Here is a 20,023-nt window from a genome sequence, read left to right on the forward strand (position 1 = left end):
TATAATCACGTGACATCACTGGCTGCTAAAGTAGACTCAGTGCACTTTGCTTATTTCTATGACCTAGAGATACTAAATTATGACAAATATATGTATTTATAAATCTTTTAGATATATATTGCATCCAACCTATTAATTCTAGGCAAAAAATATCTGGTGTGTAAACACTTATCTTTATTTGTGCCTGTTGTTCTGTATACACTAATGTACTGTAAATGCCATTTAATCATTTTCATGAATATAAATCCCCATACATATGATTGACCACTTCAGCACCAGGAAAAAAGCTCAAAACTCCAGATTTGAGTCTTAAGCTCCTTGTGCTTAGTTAGCAGATTTTCACTTCAAACTTTCTAGCTCATACACTGCAATGCACTTACTTTATCTACCTGGAGGCTACAGCTTTCACTGTGATTCAGTTAGGAGAAATGCAAACAGAAAATCTCAGATATCAGTGTAAACAGACCTGGGCTTCTACTTGATCTGTAAATGGAGGTCACACATTGTTTATAGGACTTTTGCAAAAAATCACTTCGACTTTACATAGAGAGAAAATGTTGGTCTCATTTTTCAGTACATTATATGGGAACATTTTTAAAACCTACTTGCTATACCCTCAACCAGAAATCTATGTATTAAAAATATCTTCACTTGAAGTTCTTTACACCAAATTTGCAGACCACTGCCTTGGGATATTTCCTGAACTTAGAAAACAATTCCTCAGCATTGACTTACTGTTAAAAATAGCCAGTACCTACATGAAAACATCAACATTTATTAATGTTTGCCTCAGAATTCATATTTTATGCTGATTTGAATTTTTAAAAAGTTTATACATTATACATATTTGATGCATCATACTGTCTTAAATAATTATCTACTAAACTTTAGTTTTTGACAGTTCTACATGATTGCATTTTCTTTCATACATGTCCCTAAAGGCAATGCACTTCAAAAACTGGGTGAGTAAACTTCACAGTCCATGCCCTCCTAACACTATAGGCTTTGGATCCCTAATCAGATTCTCAAAAATCTTATCTCAAATATACTTATATTTATTTAGTACCAATACACTCTTTTCTTAAGAAAATTACACTAAATTAGCTAATGCTCCTCTAAAAAGTATTCAATGTACCTACTGCTCTGAAATGTCCTAGTTTGTATGCGTGTGTAAATTCAAGTATGTCTGGGAAGTACTTAGGGCTACTTTCACTGTTGCTCAGATTTATCAGATGAAAGGTCATGATATAATTTTTTACTTTATTATTTATTACTTTATTATTTTGATTATTTGCTTTATTACCTTTACTTTATTATTATTTTTAGTATTATCCTTTCAGTATTGTTGTTTCTCTCTTCATTTTATGCAAGTGAAAATTTCCAGACACTATGTGAGTGGAGGGTGTTTGTTTTAACTGCAATATGTGATGTACACTAAATATAACTATCACTATTTTTCCCCAAAGTATTTGTCCTAGAAAATATATATTACTCTTATGGTCTTGTTTCAAAAATTTCCCCACTGTATCGTCTAGTACTAATCCTTGCATCATTACTGATCAAGATATTCCAATTTACATTAGAGGAGACTCACAAGGGGGATGAAAGTGGGGAAATTAATCTGTAAGAACTACGGTGTTTACCTGGTAATAAATGTACAATGTATTTAGACATATGCAGTACTTCTCTGTACTCTGTACTCTGTACTCCTCAGTAGAATTATGTAAACTATCTCCCATTTTCACCACATGTGGATACCTAAATGAATTTTGGAAGTCAATGCTTTCGTTGCTGTATGTTTCCTTTTACAAAAAAAAGAACACTCTACACTACTAGAAATTTTATTGTAATGGGGCACTGGAGCTTGTGATGATGTCAGATGCTAATATACGTCTCAGACACATTTATATTACATCCTTTTCTTTATGTATATAGTTTTTGTATCCATGAACATCATTGCTATGATCTCTGAAAAACTGCCCACTTATCATGAGGAAAAAAAGCCCACTCCCTGTTTCGTAAAGATTTTGGTTGTTAATTACTCCTATGTGCCAAGATAGAGATAACAACTGGGGAGTCAGAAATCCATTCCATCTAAATACATGCGGATATTTGCAGGAAGGAAATACAACATTATGTAAAAAAGGAAATTAAAACTTGGGATACCAGAATATATCATCTCAATGTCATAAATTTCATTGTTCTCATTTGTTCTACTGATGATAGCTACTTTGAATTTTAGCCATGTATCACATTACAGTCATTACGTGTTCATAATCGGTGGAGCATCCATTAGATGTTTCATCCATGCTTAACACGGCCGTAGAAGCTAATAATGAACTCAGATATCCAGGACTTTACATACTAGTAAGAGGTAGGGAGAACATTCCAAATTAAATCATCAGCCTGTGTCTCCCACATCATAATGGCTCCAGGTGACAATGTTATATCTACAGCGTGGATATATGTGGGAAAATTAAACTCTATTCAGTTTTAGGGGTAGGAGAGAAATCAACCTGGCTCGATTTCCCTCATACACAATGAGAAGGATGATTTATAAGAAAGGAGCAGGTTGTGGACAGCTTCAAGGAAAACAGGGAGTTGGGAGGGAGCAGGGATGAGATCACAATTAGATGTTGTAGACCTTTTCCATCTTTGATCTCTACTTCTAGAGTCAGATATTCTTTCTGAAGTGGATGAAGCACCTTTAACCCTTCTCTCCACAGTGATCGCCTTGAGACTGAGAAGGGTAAAATAGAGTAAGAAATCGGTCCTTCCTGGAGGGACAGGAAAGAGAAATGGGTGCTTGGTTTGTCAAAGGAAATATATGCTAGGATTTTCCTGGTAATGCCCTGTGCCTGTGGTCGAACTTGTATTTTATTACATATAAATGCAGTTCCCCTATTTCGTTTTAAAAAATAATAATATAGTACTTAGAAATAGTGTACACATATATTGAATCAAATTGTGTAGAAATCAGAACTGAGATGCTGCTATTAATGTGATCTGCAGTTATTGTCTCATGATGTGGTGGTCATTTTTCACCATCCTCCTCCTCTCCACCATAATTCTTTGGAGATGCTGAGGAAACAGCTTCCTGACACCCATACTGTGTTACCAGGGCTTCGATGTCTGTGAGGATGAGGGCCAGCGTAATAATCACGGACGTATATCTCACAGGCCTCTCAGCTGAAAGTGAGCACGGTTATCAGGGCCTCTCACTGCCCAAAAGTCTTCATGATGGGAACTAACGTTTCCAACAGTCCTGCATCCACCAGGTATTGTTTAATCAGGCAGTGCGACTGCTACGGAACATCCAGACATGGCTCACACCCCTCATCTCCCTGAGGACCGGAGAAAGCTCAGCTGATAGATTTATTATGGACAATGTCAAATGTCAGCTTCCAGTGTTAGGTAAACATGAGAGAAGAGATACCACGGGATAGTAAAAAATAAACTCTAAAAGAATAGACCGGTTATGTCAAATCACATAACCTTGAAATCTCCATGCACACAGCTTACAATGATCCACATCGGTCCATAGGATCTCAGGCTTTGAAATGCCTGAAATTCAATAGAAGTTAAAAAAATTAATGTCGCAAAAACTTGGGGCTCTTCCTTTACACAGAAGAAATCTCAAGAGTATAATTGTTTTTAATATTATTTTTCAATTTTTAAACCAATTCCTGAGCTTTTTATCTCTATTGTTCACTATGGAAAGATACACATATCTAAAGGTGCAGTTTTGAGCAATTTTAGGTACAGAGATTGCATACATACATCATAATAGTTTTTTTACAACTGTCAGTTTTACCCACATCTAGAAATTTTTCACTTCCCCAATTTGAAGCACCATGAAGAACTAAATACTACCACTCAAACACACATCACTCTGTAATGAAACATCATATTACAGTTAAAGACATCAAGCTTCAGAAACAATCAAAACAAGGAGAAAGAATTGACAAAGAAGTTTCAGATTTTATTTCTATACCACATTTTCAAAACTCTTTCTAAATGAATGGAAAAGGCCCTGGGATTAGATTTTGCAATGGTGGAGCCTCTTCACACTGCTGCGGATGTCCCTGTTCCTCAGGCTGTAGATGAAGGGATTCAGTATCGGGGTGACCACAGTGTACATCAGTGAGGCCACCATGCCCTTCCTGGGAGAATATGATGCAAGTGAACCAAGATACGTTCCAAGGCCTGTTCCATAAAACAAGCAAACAACAGACAGGTGAGAACCGCAGGTAGAAAAGACTTTGTACCTCCCCCCAGATGATGGGATTTTCAGAAGGGCAGAAACAATTTTATAGTAGGAGAAAATGATCCCTGACATGGGAAAAAAACCAAATAGGGTACCAAGCACATATGGGACTATGTTTTTTATTAAGGTATCTGAACATGAAAGGTCAAGCAGTTGAGAAGGGTCACAAAAGAAACTAGCAATTTCCACATCTTTGAAACAGGTAACTTGTAAGGTAGTTAAATAGTGTACCAGGGAATTCAAAAGGCCAAGAAAGACTGACAGCAAAAGTAAGAAGACACAGATGCAAGGGCTCATAATGACTGCATAATGCAGGGGATAACAGATGGCCACAAAGCGGTCATAGGCCATCACCGTCAGAAGTGTGTTGTCCATACATGCAAAAAGGATAAAGAGCGACATCTGTGTGAGGCAGCCCCCATAGGAGATGACCCTGCTTTGAGTTGAGATGTCCACAATCATCTTTGGGACTGTGGAGGAGGTGAAACAGATGTCAGTGAAGGACAGGTTGGAGAGGAAGAAGTACATGGGGGTGTGGAGGTGGGAGTCAGAGCCAATGGCCAGGATGATGAGCAGGTTCCCGAGCACTGTGACCAGGTACATGGACAGGAACAGTCCAAAGAGGACGGGCTGCAGGGCTGGGTCCTCTCAGAAGCACATGAAGTAGAACTCTGAGACATATGTGAGATTATGTCTTTGCATGTTGCTTGAGCACCTTTAAATAAATTTCATCTAAAAAATGAAACAAAAAATATCACACATGATCTGAGGTCAGGTATTCATAAGCAAGGAATCCTCAGCAGAAATTCAGTCTTCAGTAGCATTTTTCTCTTTTGATGAAGCCACTATCCAGAACTGAGTTGTGGGTGGTTCGTTTACTACCTCCCCTGCATACTCCTTCATTATGGATGCTCTACTGCACAGAATAAGCAGACCACGGAGAGAGAATTCAGAAGTCCTTGATAACACTAAACTGTGGAAAATTTTTTTTCCAAAAACTGTAGAGTGAAGTTAATATTATTCTATTGGAATAAAATTGAAAAGCATTGCAATATTCCACATCTTATAGTCATAACAAGCTACAAGTTTCCTTCTTTAGGCTGTCTACAAATACAACAAAGTCTCGGCTACATTATTTAAAAATTGAAGTCAATTCTCTTCAATCAGAACACTTTGTTTTGAGCCACTGTGCTAAAAATAATGAACTTTTCATTTTTCTTTGTTGTTTTTTTCTGATTGCTACTTTTCAGTATGTAAGAGCTTCCCCAGCCCTTGTACATAAAATGTGTACTATGTGAATAAATTACTCAATATGGAACTTTTATCCTTGTCTTTATTGCATTCAAATTTATACATCACAGGTTGAGATACAAGCATATGATCTTTGGTCATAATTAGATTCGTGTACACTGCTTTGGTCAATAAAAATCAATGATGAAAAGCACCTTTGAATTTTTAAAATTTTAACAGGTGTATTTAATCATACAATATCAATAGAATATCTGCTATTTAAGATAACTTTTTCTTTTCTTTTCTTTTCTTTTCTTTTTTCTTTTTTCTTTGGTATTGGGAATTGAACTCGAGTCCTTGCGCTTGCAAGGCAGGCCACCGAACCGCTGAGCTAAATCCCCAGCCCCAACTTATAAATATTTAATCACATTACATCATTAATCTTCTTCAAACATCTGAAAAATTACCCCAAATTTGCATCTTTTCTCTCATTTCTCTTGCTCCCCTGTCCCCAAAGGAATCTGTCATCCACAATTCTATGGGTAGATTTTCTTGTCAATGTTTTCAGTCCCACACTGATTTATGAATCCACAAGCAATTTTCTTAAAAATTTACCTAAAAGCATAAAAAAACTCATCTGAATGGTGTGTTTCAGAAATATACCCCCCACAAATCGACTAGAAAATGTCCACAAGTAGCGGATTTAGTTCCTCTTCGACCAGTTCACAGCCCTACCAGAGCAGAGGGCGAGGGATCGAGGGAGGGAGAGCGAGGCCTCAATTACCTTGTAAATTAATTATTATGATAACATTTTGAAAATGCTTGTCCTTCTGTCCCTCTCTCATCTTAAAATAGTTATATATTATACTGCATTTGTAGCCTATACAGTAAATGTATGTTTCTGATTCCCAACAAATAACACGTGTAAAATCTCAATTTTTTTCCCAAAAGCAGTGACCCATTTTTACCTGTATCCTCATACTTATCAGATAAACTTGCAAAATATGCCTGCCGTCTTCTCAGGAATGATCTCTTTAGGGTACCACACACAAAGCAATTTCATCGTCACATGAGCAGTGGCATTTCAATTTTGCTTCAGTGGTTGTGCCTGTGACAAGGGATGGCACGGAAGAAATCAGCGTGTTAGTTAGGTGTCACCGGCCTGGTACCAAGGGCTGAAAGTGTGAATCTCTCTTCCTCACTGTGCTCCTAATGCTTGGGGGAAATAAGGAGAGTAACTGTCATCCTCATGTGTGGCAACGAAAGGCATTTAGAACCTAACTATGTAGCAGTTGTGTGATGTATTAGTCTTGATTGCATTTACTTCTGCCGTGGCCTTCCTGCCTTGTGTGAGCTTTAGATTTGATTTGTTCTTCTCTCCTAGAAGTTTGAGGCTCACCATCGTGTTGTTTATATGAGCTTGCTCTTCTTCCCTACTATGAGAGTTTGTGGCTATACATTTTCCTTCTACGACTGCTTTCGTTGCTTCCCATGACTGAGATTTTGGTTTTAAAATGATGATGTACACCATTAAGCCAGTAGGAAGTTTAATAGGTATTGTAAATTGCATTCCAATGGCATTGGAGCCAGAAACTATATGAAGTTTTTCTCTTTGTAATTTAAAAAAGAAGCACATGAATATCTATGTTGTGTTTTAATGTAAGATAACTTATGGAGATGTAATTAAGTGGATTATAGGGTCCGTGTGTCCTTGACACAGAGAAAAAAGAAAAAGCTATAGGGTGTTGTCTTTACACCTGTGGGGTCTTTGTGAGTGGAATTGCAAGACAGTAAGGTACCGAGGATCTTCAAGTCATTATCATTAAGGACAAGTATGGTGACTGAGGAAAGGTTCCGTCAGATTCAGGTTTTTATTTTTGATGTCTCCTTTGGGCCACATAAGCTATAAGTCTGGAAAATGAGCTGTAAACTAAAGTACATCATTCCTCATGTGTATAATCACACAAACACAAAATGTCCTGCAGCAGAAATAGAAAAGCAGTACTACAGGACCAAGGAGATAAATGGTAGGGATATACATACCACTGATAGCAATGATAGCTACATTTCAATTTGCACTAATTTTATACACATTAACCCTAAATAGAGCACTCCTTATCTGCATAATCCTTATGCAGTTGCTGGAAGTAAAATTTAACTTGAATGACAACGTTCTCTCAGAGATACTAACAGTCCTCCCCGCATCACAGAAATAATAAGCGGAGCTGAAGGATTAAGAAATAAATTCACAGGTCAATCTGATACACTGAGAGCCTTCCCTGCTTCCAATGCACAGAAAGATTTATGCAGAGGTTCAGAGCTGATAATCATAGGTGCTTTAGAGGCACATCTGTGGCTCTCTTATTTCCTCAAGAAATGAAAATCAAAGGAAATCAAGGCAAGAACTTTCCATGTTTGTGCTGGAAAACAAGTGCAAGCATGGAGAAGAATGTGGGAATCTCAAAAATATCCTACAGTGGTGTCAGGAGAGAAATCCGAATGCTCAAGGGAGTGCTGTCTCAGATCTTTGCCCGTCATCCACATCTGTCTTTGGTGGACACAGCTGGGATCACTCACTGCTCTGCCCTGTGAGCTTGCAGAAAACTCCAACAGCAAGGGGACAATCGTCAAGGTGCCTCTCTTGAAGTGACAGAGAATTAATGTTCTGCTGTTGCTAGGAGGCAACCTAACAGAATTATCCTGTGTCTGTAACCAGACAAGCCAATTCCACCTACTTATTTTTACATATAACAACCTAATGAAGGTTTCATTATAATGACAGAGGCTTCCATTTTTTAGCAAGCAATAACAGTGTAAGCAAATATAACTCCAGGAAGATATATAAAATGAAATAAAACAGACAAATGGAAGAAATTTTCAGTTCCTGGAAGACAGGAATCCCTCCAAACCAGTTCCTGATGTCATGGTTATTGTTTTCCTGTATATCCTGATCACCTTTATAATTCCTTTAGAGCTCTCAGGAAACCCTGCAGAAGAGCAATCTCTCTGCTGTTATGAGGGTGACATCAATGGAAGTAGAAACAAGACATACAGAGCGCAAATCTGAAATAATAATTCTTCTTTCCCAACTACACCCGAGATCATAAAATCTATGCTCCTTATAACTGATATGTTTCCTATTTGTACCTTCGTGAGACTATTGAAAATACCTTGCTCCTCCTCAGAATGAGGCAATAATAGCTTTAAGAATCCTTTTCATGTCAATGAATTTTCTTTGCACTTACTGGGTGATGAAGTTTCTAGCTGGGTCATAGTCAAGGAGAGCGGATCCAAAGACCCTCTTACGTCTGCTGCCCAGTGAAGGTTCCGTCTCTGCCTTTGGGATTGCAATTTATACAGACACACACAGGAGCCTCCTAATACAGACGGCAGAGCTTGGGACACAGGCGCAGAACTGGACACAGGATGGGAGTCACTAAAGGACTGGAGGCTGATTATCAACCGCTCTGTGACCTTGGGATCTCAGCACACAGAGGAAACTCATAATTAGCCAAATTGGTCCACGCCATCCCAGTCTCTAAGGTCTTCCTAACACTAACGGAAGAAACAGGGTTTGACACCCACTCAGATAAAGCTACTTTGCCCTAATCACTTCTGTCATTTATAAACAATGTGAAAAATGCAGACTTGCCTTTATTTTACTTTTGAAGTAAAAAGCTCATAGCACAATTAATACACTTTTCACGAAACATACTCGATCAGTGTACACTTCAATCACTTTAATGTTCTTGCAGGTCACTCTACATCATGTGTCCGGGACATTTTGTTTTGCAAGCTGAAAATTTACGCTCAACTTTAGAGTTCCCTCTTCATCTTCCCCGGATCACCATATGAAGTTAAGGCCAGTAAAGTATTCTAACACAACCAAACAGTATGGAGGTCTTGAGGTTCTGCTCTGGTCTCCCCAGGGTACTTTTCTTTACTTGGTTGCTCAGGCTATGAAGGGATTCAGTAAAGGTGTTGGCATAGTACACGACTTTGCAGCTGTCACATTTCTGGTGAAATTCAAGTTGAATCGACGTATACTCTAATGCCTATTCCACAAAACAAGCAAACAACTGACAGTCGCAACTCAAACGTAGAAAAGATATGATTTTTTTCAATCAGATGATGGTTTTCAGATCATGCAACAAATTTTAATATGAGAAAACCATCCACAAGTTTAAGTGACAAGAGAACATAGCAGAGTCGATAGATCACTTCGGTACTGAGAAATTTGCAAGTAGATATATATTAAGGAAGAGAGCAGGGTACATAACAAATTAGGAACCACTGAAGTAGGTAAGATTTAGGGTAATAAAATTATGCTTAGAGAAGTGTAAAAGACAAGCAAAATTAAAAATCAACACTGGGACTCCACAAAGGCAGTGGTTCTTAATGGCTGACACACTCAATGTGCTGCAGAGGTCCACAAACTGGTCAAACTGGTCAGGGCACCACAGTCAGGATGGTGACACGCACACATCCAAAGACGAAAAATGGTGCTTGTGTTAAACAGACAACTTAGGAGGTGACTCTGCTCTGGGGTCGGAAGTTCAGTTATCTGTGGATCCAGGGTGGAAACAAAACAGACTTAGTCATTTTTAACCGCAGTTTATCCATTGTCCTTGCTTGGTGTTTTCATTTCATCTTAGCCTCGTTGGTTTATTGTTTCGTCTAGAATATTCCTGAGTGTGTCCTGGAGTGCAGGTTTTGCAGTCATGCATCTCTTGAGCTTATCTTTTCCATGAAAGGTCCTTATTTCTGCGTTAAAGGAAGCTCTTTGGGATGTTATTCTGGGCTGGAAGCTGATTGCCCTCAGTGGCTGAAACGTTTCATTTCAAGGTCTTCTGGCCTCTAAGGTTCGTGTTGAGAAGCGTGCTGTAATTCTAAAGGGTTCACCTTTATTTAATTTTGGGGGGTTTCCTTTTTTAAGAATTTTGACTTTGCGCTTTTTGTTGGCTATGTGACAGTACAATAAGGACAGGTCTTGGTAAGATTCTTTTTTCAAAATGTTTGTTCCGATGTCTCACTTCCTTGTACATTGAACTCTTTTCCTGTACTTGGGAAATTTTCTCCTACAGTTTCTGTAAATATATTATTAACTCTATGTGTATGATCTTCTAGCTTTTTTGTAACTCTAGTTATATTAAACTAGTCATTTCAGTGTCATCCAGAAGCTTCTAGGTAGCCTTTTCTTGTTCCCACATTTTTATGGCTTCTCTGAGTACCTCATAATTCACCATTTTGTCTTCAATTCCAGACACACTGTCTGCGCACTGTTTTTTCCTACAATTTATGAGTTCTATAGATATTTATGTCAAGTATTTCTGTCTGATATAAGCTTAATGATTTTATATATTTGGTGAAGTTATCTTCAATGTTCTAAACTGATTTGGTCAGCTGTTCCAATTTTTTTTTCTTATTTTTGCCATGTCGAATTTGGACATTTAAATGTGTAATAAAGTTTACTGTACAGTTTAGATATACATAATGTTCACATTCATCATATGAAAACCGCACCTGTGCATCATGTATCTCAATTTTTATTTTTCTGCATTTTCTTCCACCAATTCGTCCCTTCCTTATTCATAAAACGTTTGTTATTATTTTACCTTTATTTTCCTCAGTTGTTTCTTTTTTCTTTTTCAACCTTCTTCCCTCTCCATTTTTTTCCTCATTGAGTTTATTGGTACATTTTAGGTACACGTACAGTTACCTTCATCATTGGGATCCTGTACCTTTACATGATAGGTCTTTATTCCCATTTATTCCCCTTACCCCTTCTCTTCATTACCCCCACCCCTTCCCTATTTACAAATACTTTATTTCCATTTTTTCATTTTCTCTTATTTTTTCTTTTCCCTTATTTCCCCTCCCCTCCCCTTCCCACCTCCCCTACACCTTTAGCTCTTTTCTTCCAATTTACATTGTCAATTATACCATTAGGATCTTGGGTACAATTATACTTTTTTACACCAGAGAAACTATTCAGTATTTACATATGTGTGACTTATTTATTTCACTTAAGAGTGTATCCTTAATATGCATCCATTTTCCTATGAATGACTCTAATTTCTCATTCTTTATGGCTGAGTAGTACTTCATTTTATAGAAAAACCACATCTTCCTTATCCAGTTACCAACAGATGGGCAAATGGGCTGCTTCCAAGTTTTAGCTATTACAAATTGTACCACTATAACCGTGGATATGGATCTAGCACAACTTACAAATTCACCATTCGTGGTAGTCATTAATCTATCACCATGTGAATTAAATTAAAATGTAGAAGCAGCTGAAAATACGTTTTCATGGAATAAACTCTGCAATATAGCATTTTTACCATTTAGGGTGGGGGCTTAGAGTTAGGATGAGAGGAGTAGATAAGAAAAAGTATTGGAGAAGGGTGCAAGTGAAGCCAGAGGACACAGACTGACCATACAATCTTTAGGAAACTGTTAATTTCAAAAGGGATCAACAGAGTGCAAGAATAAGGATAAGAATGTAACCCCTGAACAGCAATAGGGGCTCACTTTCCCTTGAAATTATTGACCCTTGAGGGAGGTAAAATGACAGAAGAAAAGAACATAAAGAAAAAAGATAAATGAAAAAAGAAGAAATTCAAGTTAGGGCAGGATCAGGAACAGAAAGGGAGATGAGGAATAATATGGGGGAGCAAGAGACTTAGAGAGTGAGTTGGAGAAAGAGGACAGAAAAAAGAAAGAATTTGCAGTGGAATGAGGAAAAGAAAGAAAAAAATGAATTTGAAGGGCCTCTTTCAGACTTTATCTCTGCTGTCATAATATACAACGTGCGCAGCCATGTGCAGAACTAAGTCCTTTGATCTCAGCTAGCCGATGGCAGACCCCTGAGATTCAGACTGATTTGGGGCTGCAAGACCCAGATTGAGCTCCCCAACCTCCTGCAGTGTTGAACTCCACACTGTTCTACTGCAGGTTCCCACTGCCCTTTCTATAAAGATGTTCAAAGTTGGGAGCTCAGAAAAATTCCCTTCATGACCACCTATGCCTCTGCAGAGTGGATCCAAGGACTGGCACAATCAGGAGGTCTGAGAGGGGTGGGGGTGTTTCAGGAGCACCCACATGGCTACCTTCGCTGTGCTGGCGCTGATGGCAGCACAGGCAGGGGAGGGCACAGATACCCAGTCCCTCCAACTGGGCCCAAGCAGGCCGGAGGGAGAACAGATCTCACAGCAGCTATTCCAGGTCCCACCCTCCTTGCACTGGAGCTGATGGTGGCACAGGCAGGGGAGAGCACGGCTACCCAGTCCCAGGAAGTGGGCCCAAGCATGCTGGAAGGAGAACAGATCTCAGGGCGTCTATCCCAGATCTCACCTTCCCTGCACAGGCACTGATGGCAGTGCTGCCTGGTGTCTGATATTAGACAGCAGTAGGTAAATGCTTCCTCTTTCTTTTCTACCAAAAACCTTATGGTTCAATACACAAAATTATTTTCACAGTTATGCTTTTAAAGTAATAATATAGGAATTCATACTTAAGGAACATTGTGCAGATGCAACAAGTTACATAGAGTGCAGAATTCAGATGCTGCTATTTAGGAATTGCTCGATACTGCTTCATGGTGATATGGTTATTTGCAACTTCATCATCCCCATGATAACCTTCTGAGGTGCAGAGCAGACAGTTCACAGACATCCATAGTCTTCTATAATGGATTAGATGCCTATGATATGTGTGGGAAGGAAATAAATGTTTGAGACTTTTGTGTCCCTCGTGACACCAAGAACATAAATTTCACCTTCATATTTGAGACTGCGCACAATGTTATCATACAGTCTCACTGCCCAAACTGTCTTCTATATCTTCATGATATATGACACTGTTTCAAATCATTTCTTTCCCACCCATCCTCCCTTTCAACACTTAATTGAATTGATTTTGTCTCGCGTGATTATGACAAAAAAACCTATGAGCCCAATTCATCATCTACCTGAGAACCAGGGAAGACTCGAGATCAACCCAGAGAATCAACAATGTCAGAAACACGCGTCCTATTTCAAATAATCATGAAGGAGTAGACGGCAATGTTTACAACTGGACTAAAAACAAATCCACATGAAAGCCTGGAGGAAGAGGCCGAATATGGACCATTTATTTTAGGATTTTGGAAGCTCGGGGCTCACAGATTATGATTACTCAACAAGATCCATGTCACCCTGGCTCTAAGGACTTCTGAAATTTACTGAAATTTGAAAGAAAAAGAGAGAAAATGAGTGTTCACAAAAGGCTTTGGCTCTTCCTCTCCTCAGGAGGAATCTCAAGTGTAGTGTTCACCCTTTGAATTTCTTTATTTAAAAAAGGTACTCATCTTTTCCTTTCCACTGTTCATTGTGGTAAGGTAAGTATAATTAAATGGACCATTTTAACCACCTTTGAGGAGAGTTTTGGAACTTTAATGACAATCTTTTTTTTTTCTGAAACCATCAATCATGTCAAACTCCAGAAACTTATCAAATTCCCATCTGATTTTTGCACCCATCCCGAAACTCCTAATTTCCACATCCTCCTATCATCTATGATTCCATAATGAAATGTGAAAGGAAATCAGAGTCATCAAATACGTAAAACAACATAACCAGTTAAGGGCATTGACAGTGAGTTTCGCGTGTTGAGTTTTGCCTTTCTCACACTGTAGTAAAGTGAATACCAAACGTCCTGGGATGGGACTGTCCAATCGCAGAGCCTCCTCAGGATGCTGTGAATGCCCCTGTTTCTCTGGCGATGGGTGAATGGAGTCAGAATGGGAGTGACAATAGTGTACAGCAATGAGGCCACCATATGACAAGGCTGAACCAAAATATACTCCAAGGCCTGTTCCATAAGATAAACGAACGGAGAGGTGAGAACTACATGTCAAAGAGGCTTTGTACCTCACTACAGACGACGAGAGTCTCAGAATTGTGGGAATGCTTTTACAGCAAGAGAAGCATATGCCTGAAATGGGAAAAAAATCCAGATTATGATGCCGATGAAGTATGTGACTAGGTTTTGGATCGATGTATCAGAATAGGAAAGATTAAGGAATTGAGAAGGGTGACAGAAGAAATTAGCAATTTCCACATCTTTGAAGCAGGTGAGTCATAAGGCAACAAAACTGTGCAGCTGAGAAATCAAAAGGCTGAAATAGAAAGACATCAAAACTAGTAAGACAGTGTGGTGAGAGTTCATAACGACCGCAAAATGCGGGGGGTGACAGATGGCCACAAAATGGTTAAAGGCCATCACAGCCCGAAGCACGCTGTCCATACATCCAAAAATGAGACCAAAAAAATCTGTGTCAGGCCGGCCACATAGGAGATGACTCTGCTGTGAGTTGGGATGTCCAGGGTCATCTTTGGGACCATAGTTGAGATGAAACAGATGTCCACGAAGGACAGGTTGGAGAGGGAGAAGGACATGGGGGTGTGGAGGTGGGAGTCAGAGCTGACGGCCAGGATGATGAGCAGATTCCCGAGCACTGTGACCAGGTACACGGACAGAAACAGTAGGAGAGGACGGGCTGCAGGGCTGGGTCCTCTGAGAAGCCCGGGAGATGAAATTCTGAGACTCCTGTTAGATTTTGTGCTCCCACAGTGCTTCACCAGTTTTTCAAGAAGAAAATTCATTGGAAAAACAAAACGGATAGCAACACTATGTATTTTGAATCAAAATATTCACAAATAAACTATGTTCTCTTGCAGACCAAAATTTTCAGCCATTTTCTTCTTATTTCACACTCTCAATTACACCATTTGAACCTTATTTACACTTTTACTTTTTCACTCCAGAGAAATTTTCGGTATTTACCCAAGTGTGCCCTATTTATTTCACTTAAGATTATAGAGCCTCAGTGTGCATCCATTTAGCTTTAAATATTTCTACTTTCTGGTGTAAGATGGAATTTCATTGCTGTTTTGATTGTCATTCCCCAAAAGATTAATGATGAGAAACCTTTTTCATGTACTTATCGGACACAGAACTTTTTTGAGAAGTGTTTATTCATTCGTATTGCCCATTTTTTATTAGATCTCTTGGTGAGAGAGGTTTAATTTTTCTCAGGAGATGTAATTCGTGCCTCTGAAATGTGTAGTAATATGGTTGAAACTGTTATTTTTTTGTTGTTTGTATATGATTATAAAATTTTTTAAAAAGATACAAAGAAAAGTACAAAATATACATAAATGCCAGAAGTGATTAGGTCACAATAATTTAACCAGAGTAGAGGAAGATCCCAAAACTTCTTGGGGACAATTATTTCCCTTTTGTCTCTTACTTCCATTAGTGTTAGGAAGTCCTTAGAGACTGGGGTGGCAAGAAACAATTAACCAATCACAAGCTCTGTGCATCGAACCTCCACAGTCATATAGGTGCCAATATTCAGTTTGCACCCCCAGACCTTCAGTTTCACGACAACAGTCCAGGGACCTTCACACCTGTGTCCCAGGTTCCATGGTCGTCGGTGTCAGCAAGCTCCTATCTGGCTTTGCATTCATCTCAGTCCTGAGGACAGAGTCTGAGGCTTCAGCCGATAGCAGATGTAAGAGGCCCTTTGGATCTGCTCCCCTTGACTATGACCCAGCAGAGAAACAGTGTCATAAAGTAAGTGCAGAGGCACCTCATGGATATAGAAAGCAACCACTAAGTATGGTTTCCTCACCATAATGGCTAACATGACAGTTTGGGTAGGAAAATGAGAAGGTGTGAGTATGATAAATATTTATTATGAGGAATGGGAGTTATATGTTATTGCCTTTACTGGGAAAATAGAATTATTGTTTCGACTTTTCCTTGTATGCATCTTGTTTTTATTTCCCACTGGTGTCTCACTCACAGCAGCAGAAAACAGGCTCTTGGGCCAGGGATTTGGCTCAGTGGTTTTGCTCCCTGCCTTGCAAGGGCAGGGACCCAAGTTCGATCCCCGCTACAAATAAAAAAGAAAGAAAAGGGCAAAGAAAATGTGTTCTTCTGCAGTGTCATCTAAGCCCTGTAAAAGGTGGTAAAGATGATGGTGAGGATGCAGAGCAGGTGGGCAGAGAGCGCAGCATCAGGAGCTGCTTCTGAGGGCTTCCTGTACTCCAGGCACTGAGCAATGAGTTTGATGCCGCCTGTTTCATTTCATGGATTTTGTCTTCCTGTCATGATAAGTGCCTACGCTGTTATTCCCTGTGGTGCATAGAAGAGCCTGCTGTTTTAATGGAATCTGCAGTGTGCTGTTGGGTAGGAAAATGTTAAGCCCCATTTGAATAGGGCTGTCAGATACAGACACGGGGCATCAAAGGACGCCTAATCCTGGCAGGTTGTCCTGTTAATGACACAGGCAGCCACGTCCTTCCCTGGCCCTCCAGCAAGATACCCCTTGCTCGCCTTCTTCTGGGGTTCCTGCTAGTTCTGAGAGCAGAGCAGTGGGAGGCACCAGTTGTATCCACCATAGGAAAAGCAGTGTGGATCACTGATACAGATCACGGAGCTGGGTACTTCATAATTCAGCACAGATTTCTCACCTGCCACCAGCGCAAGATATTCATGAAGCTTCTCAAATCGTTCTCCACACATGAGATTATTCCACCCAGTTTCAAGTGGGGCTGTGTCAAGTCTGTTTGTTTTCTCATTGAGTTTATTGGTACATTTTAGGTATACAATACAGTGACATTTGTCACTGAGATCCTGTACTTTTCAGGACAGACCTCGGTACCAGTAGGTGTTAATCACCAGTGATGTAAATTATTTTTTAAACTCTTTTGCACAACAACCATAAAAGTTACATGACCATTGTACACATTTTACAGATGATGGGGAATCGCATTATTTACAGCTGTGTTTGTACCATTTCATGTAATTCTTTTTTCCATAAAGTTTCAGGTGTGTCAACATTATTTTATGGGTTGAGGCAATACTCTTAAGTGAATACATAAGGCACACATGTATAAATGCCAAATAGCTTCTCTGGTATGAGATACTGAAAGTGCAAATAATGATCAAAATGTATAATAGATAATGTTAAATGAAAATAAAAGGTCTAAAGGGGAAGGGAAACTTGGAGGGGTAGTGGAAAGGAAAGCTGGAAAAGGAAAAAATAAGATAAAAATGGAAACAAAATCTTTGTAAATAGGAATGGGTAAAGGGGCTGAAGAGAAGGCAGGGGAATGGGAAAAAATAAGGACGAAGATACATCATGTAAAGGTACAAATTTCCAATGATGAATGTCATCATATTGTACACCTGAAGTGTATCAATAAACAATAAAAAAAATTAAAAAGCTTTGAAATCAGCTAGAGCCTTGGGACTTTCCTGATTTCTCTGGTTTTCCACTGAAGATAGAGTGTTTAGTATCATAAAAACAATGATGCATGCTACCTTAGAATTCAGAGTACAAAAAAAGAGCAAATGGCTGTCTTACATGGTGACATTGTATGGAGTTATTAAAATAAACCTATATAAAATTTAAAAAATTAAAAAGCTTTGAAATCAGCTAGAGCCTTGGGACTTTCCTGATTTCTCTGGTTTTCCACTGAAGATAGAGTGTTTAGTATCATAAAAACAATGATGCATGCTACCTTAGAATTCAGAGTACAAAAAAAGAGCAAATGGCTGTCTTACATGGTGACATTGTATGGAGTTATTAAAATAAACCTATATAAAATTTAAAATGAAAATTTCCAGTCCTTCGTATCCCTTATTATTTCCAATCATTAACAGGTATGGTATGCACTAAGGCCACGTTCCTTATTATGTCATTAAATCATATGTGAGTATTTGAATTTGCTTTGTATTATGTTATATAAATTTTAGACAAATATGGGGGCTTCATTTTCAGTAATTTATACATAACAAAATCTATGTGAGCTCTTACATCTTTGAAAAATGGAACTAAGAAAATCCCCAAAGGATGCAATGTCTGGGAGATCCCTGGCTCGATACTGTAGGTTTTATTAAGAACAATTAACTTTAATGTTCGTATAGTGCAGTCCTAGGTACTACACTACTCATAGACAGCATAAGTAAAGAGAATTCGTAGCACTTTTGAGAAAAAAATAAGCTATCTAAATGCTCGTCAATTTTCTTCCAAGAGAGCATATATTCTTTTTTTGTAAGGAGCTCCCTATATCTTACTGGAGTCATAGTGTTCTGAACTCGAATGTTCTAGCATTGTCATGACAGTGTCTGGAAATTAGGAGTGCACAGAAGGACTTGGGGAGCAAAGAACCTGACAATGAAAGAGCTCATGAGGACTGGGTTTATCACCATCAATTTATGTTATTGACGATTTGGACTTCATGCGGAAAGGCTTTGCTTAGGAATATTTCATTCTTAACATGCGTAAAGTCTTCTGCACTATTTATTGGTTTTATTTTTCTACTGAATTTTCTTTTTGAAAAGGTTTCCAAGCACTATGAAAACATATAACTTCACAGGCGTCTCAGAATTCCATCTCATGGGCTTCTCAGAGGACCCAGCCCTGCAGCCCGTAGTCTTCGGACTGTTCCTGTCCATGTACCTGGTCACAGTGCTCGGGAACCTGCTCATCATCCTGGCCATCAGCTCTGACTCCCACCTCCACACCCCCATGTACTTCTTCCTCTCCAACCTGGCCATCGTTGACATCTGTTTTATCTCCACCACGGTCCCAAAGATGGTTGTAGACATCTCAGCTCACAGCAGAGTCATCTCCTATGTGGGCTGCCTGACACAGATGTCTCTTTTAACCTTTTTTGCAAGTATGGATGACACGCTCCTGACGGTGATGGCCTATGACCGCTTTGTGGCCATCTGCCACCCCCTGCACTATGCAGTCATTATGAACCCTCACCACTGTGTCTTCTTACTTTTGCTGACAGTCTTTTTCAGCCTTTTGGATTCGCAGCTGCACAATTTAGTTGCCTTGCAATTTACCTGCTTCAAAGATGTGGAAATTGCTAACTTATTCTGTTATCCTTCTCAAGTCTTTAGTCTTTCATGTTCTGATACCTTATTAAAAAACATGGTCACATATTTTATTGGGGCCATATTTGGCTTTATTCCCATGTTAGGGATCCTTTACTCTTACTATAAAATTATTTCCTCCATTCTCCAAATCCCCTCATCAGGTGGGAGGTACAAGGCCTTTTCTACCTGTAGTTCTCATGTGTTAGTTGTTTGCTTATTTTATGGAGCCAGCATTGGAGTGTACCTTGGTTCAGAAGTGTATTCTCCCAGGAATGTCATGGTGGCTTCACTGATGTGCACTGTGGTCACCCCGATGCTGAATCCCTTCATCTACAGCCTGAGGAACAGGGACATTGGCAGTGCCTTGTGGAGGTTGTGCAGTTGGCGGATGTAATCCCCGGAATTTGGGGTTCATTGGGAATGTAGAAATGCAGCTCAACTGAACACATGCCCTGCTTGATTATATTATTCCCAAAGGTTGATGCATTCAATTTCACACAATGTTCATAGAAGAATTGCATCTGGATTGGAGAATGGTGAAATTTATGGTTTTAATATCAGTGCAAAATTCATTTGGGAAGT

At 39.1% G+C, this 20,023-nt stretch overlaps 2 protein-coding genes across 2 annotated transcripts; one reads left to right on the forward strand and one right to left on the reverse strand.

Moving 5' to 3' along the window:
- Nucleotides 1–4,039: 4,039 nt before the first annotated feature.
- Nucleotides 4,040–4,969, reverse strand: LOC104851072 (olfactory receptor 7E24). Its single transcript, XM_033759332.1, is given in 1 exon segment — nt 4,040–4,969. A coding segment is annotated over 1 exon segment (930 nt).
- Nucleotides 4,970–18,851: 13,882 nt separating this feature from the next.
- On the forward strand, nt 18,852–19,835 carry LOC104851051 (olfactory receptor 7E24). The gene has a single exon (XM_010608213.3). It carries the CDS (start codon nt 18,909–18,911, stop codon nt 19,833–19,835), a length of 927 nt encoding a protein of 308 aa, XP_010606515.1. The 5' UTR covers nt 18,852–18,908.
- The last annotated feature ends 188 nt before the right edge of the window (nt 19,836–20,023 follow it).

The sequence above is a fragment of the Fukomys damarensis genome, unplaced genomic scaffold (genome assembly GCF_012274545.1).
Source record: "Fukomys damarensis isolate Sample0158 unplaced genomic scaffold, DMR_v1.0_HiC HiC_scaffold_37, whole genome shotgun sequence".
In the NCBI taxonomy this organism is placed as follows: Eukaryota; Metazoa; Chordata; class Mammalia; order Rodentia; family Bathyergidae; genus Fukomys; species Fukomys damarensis.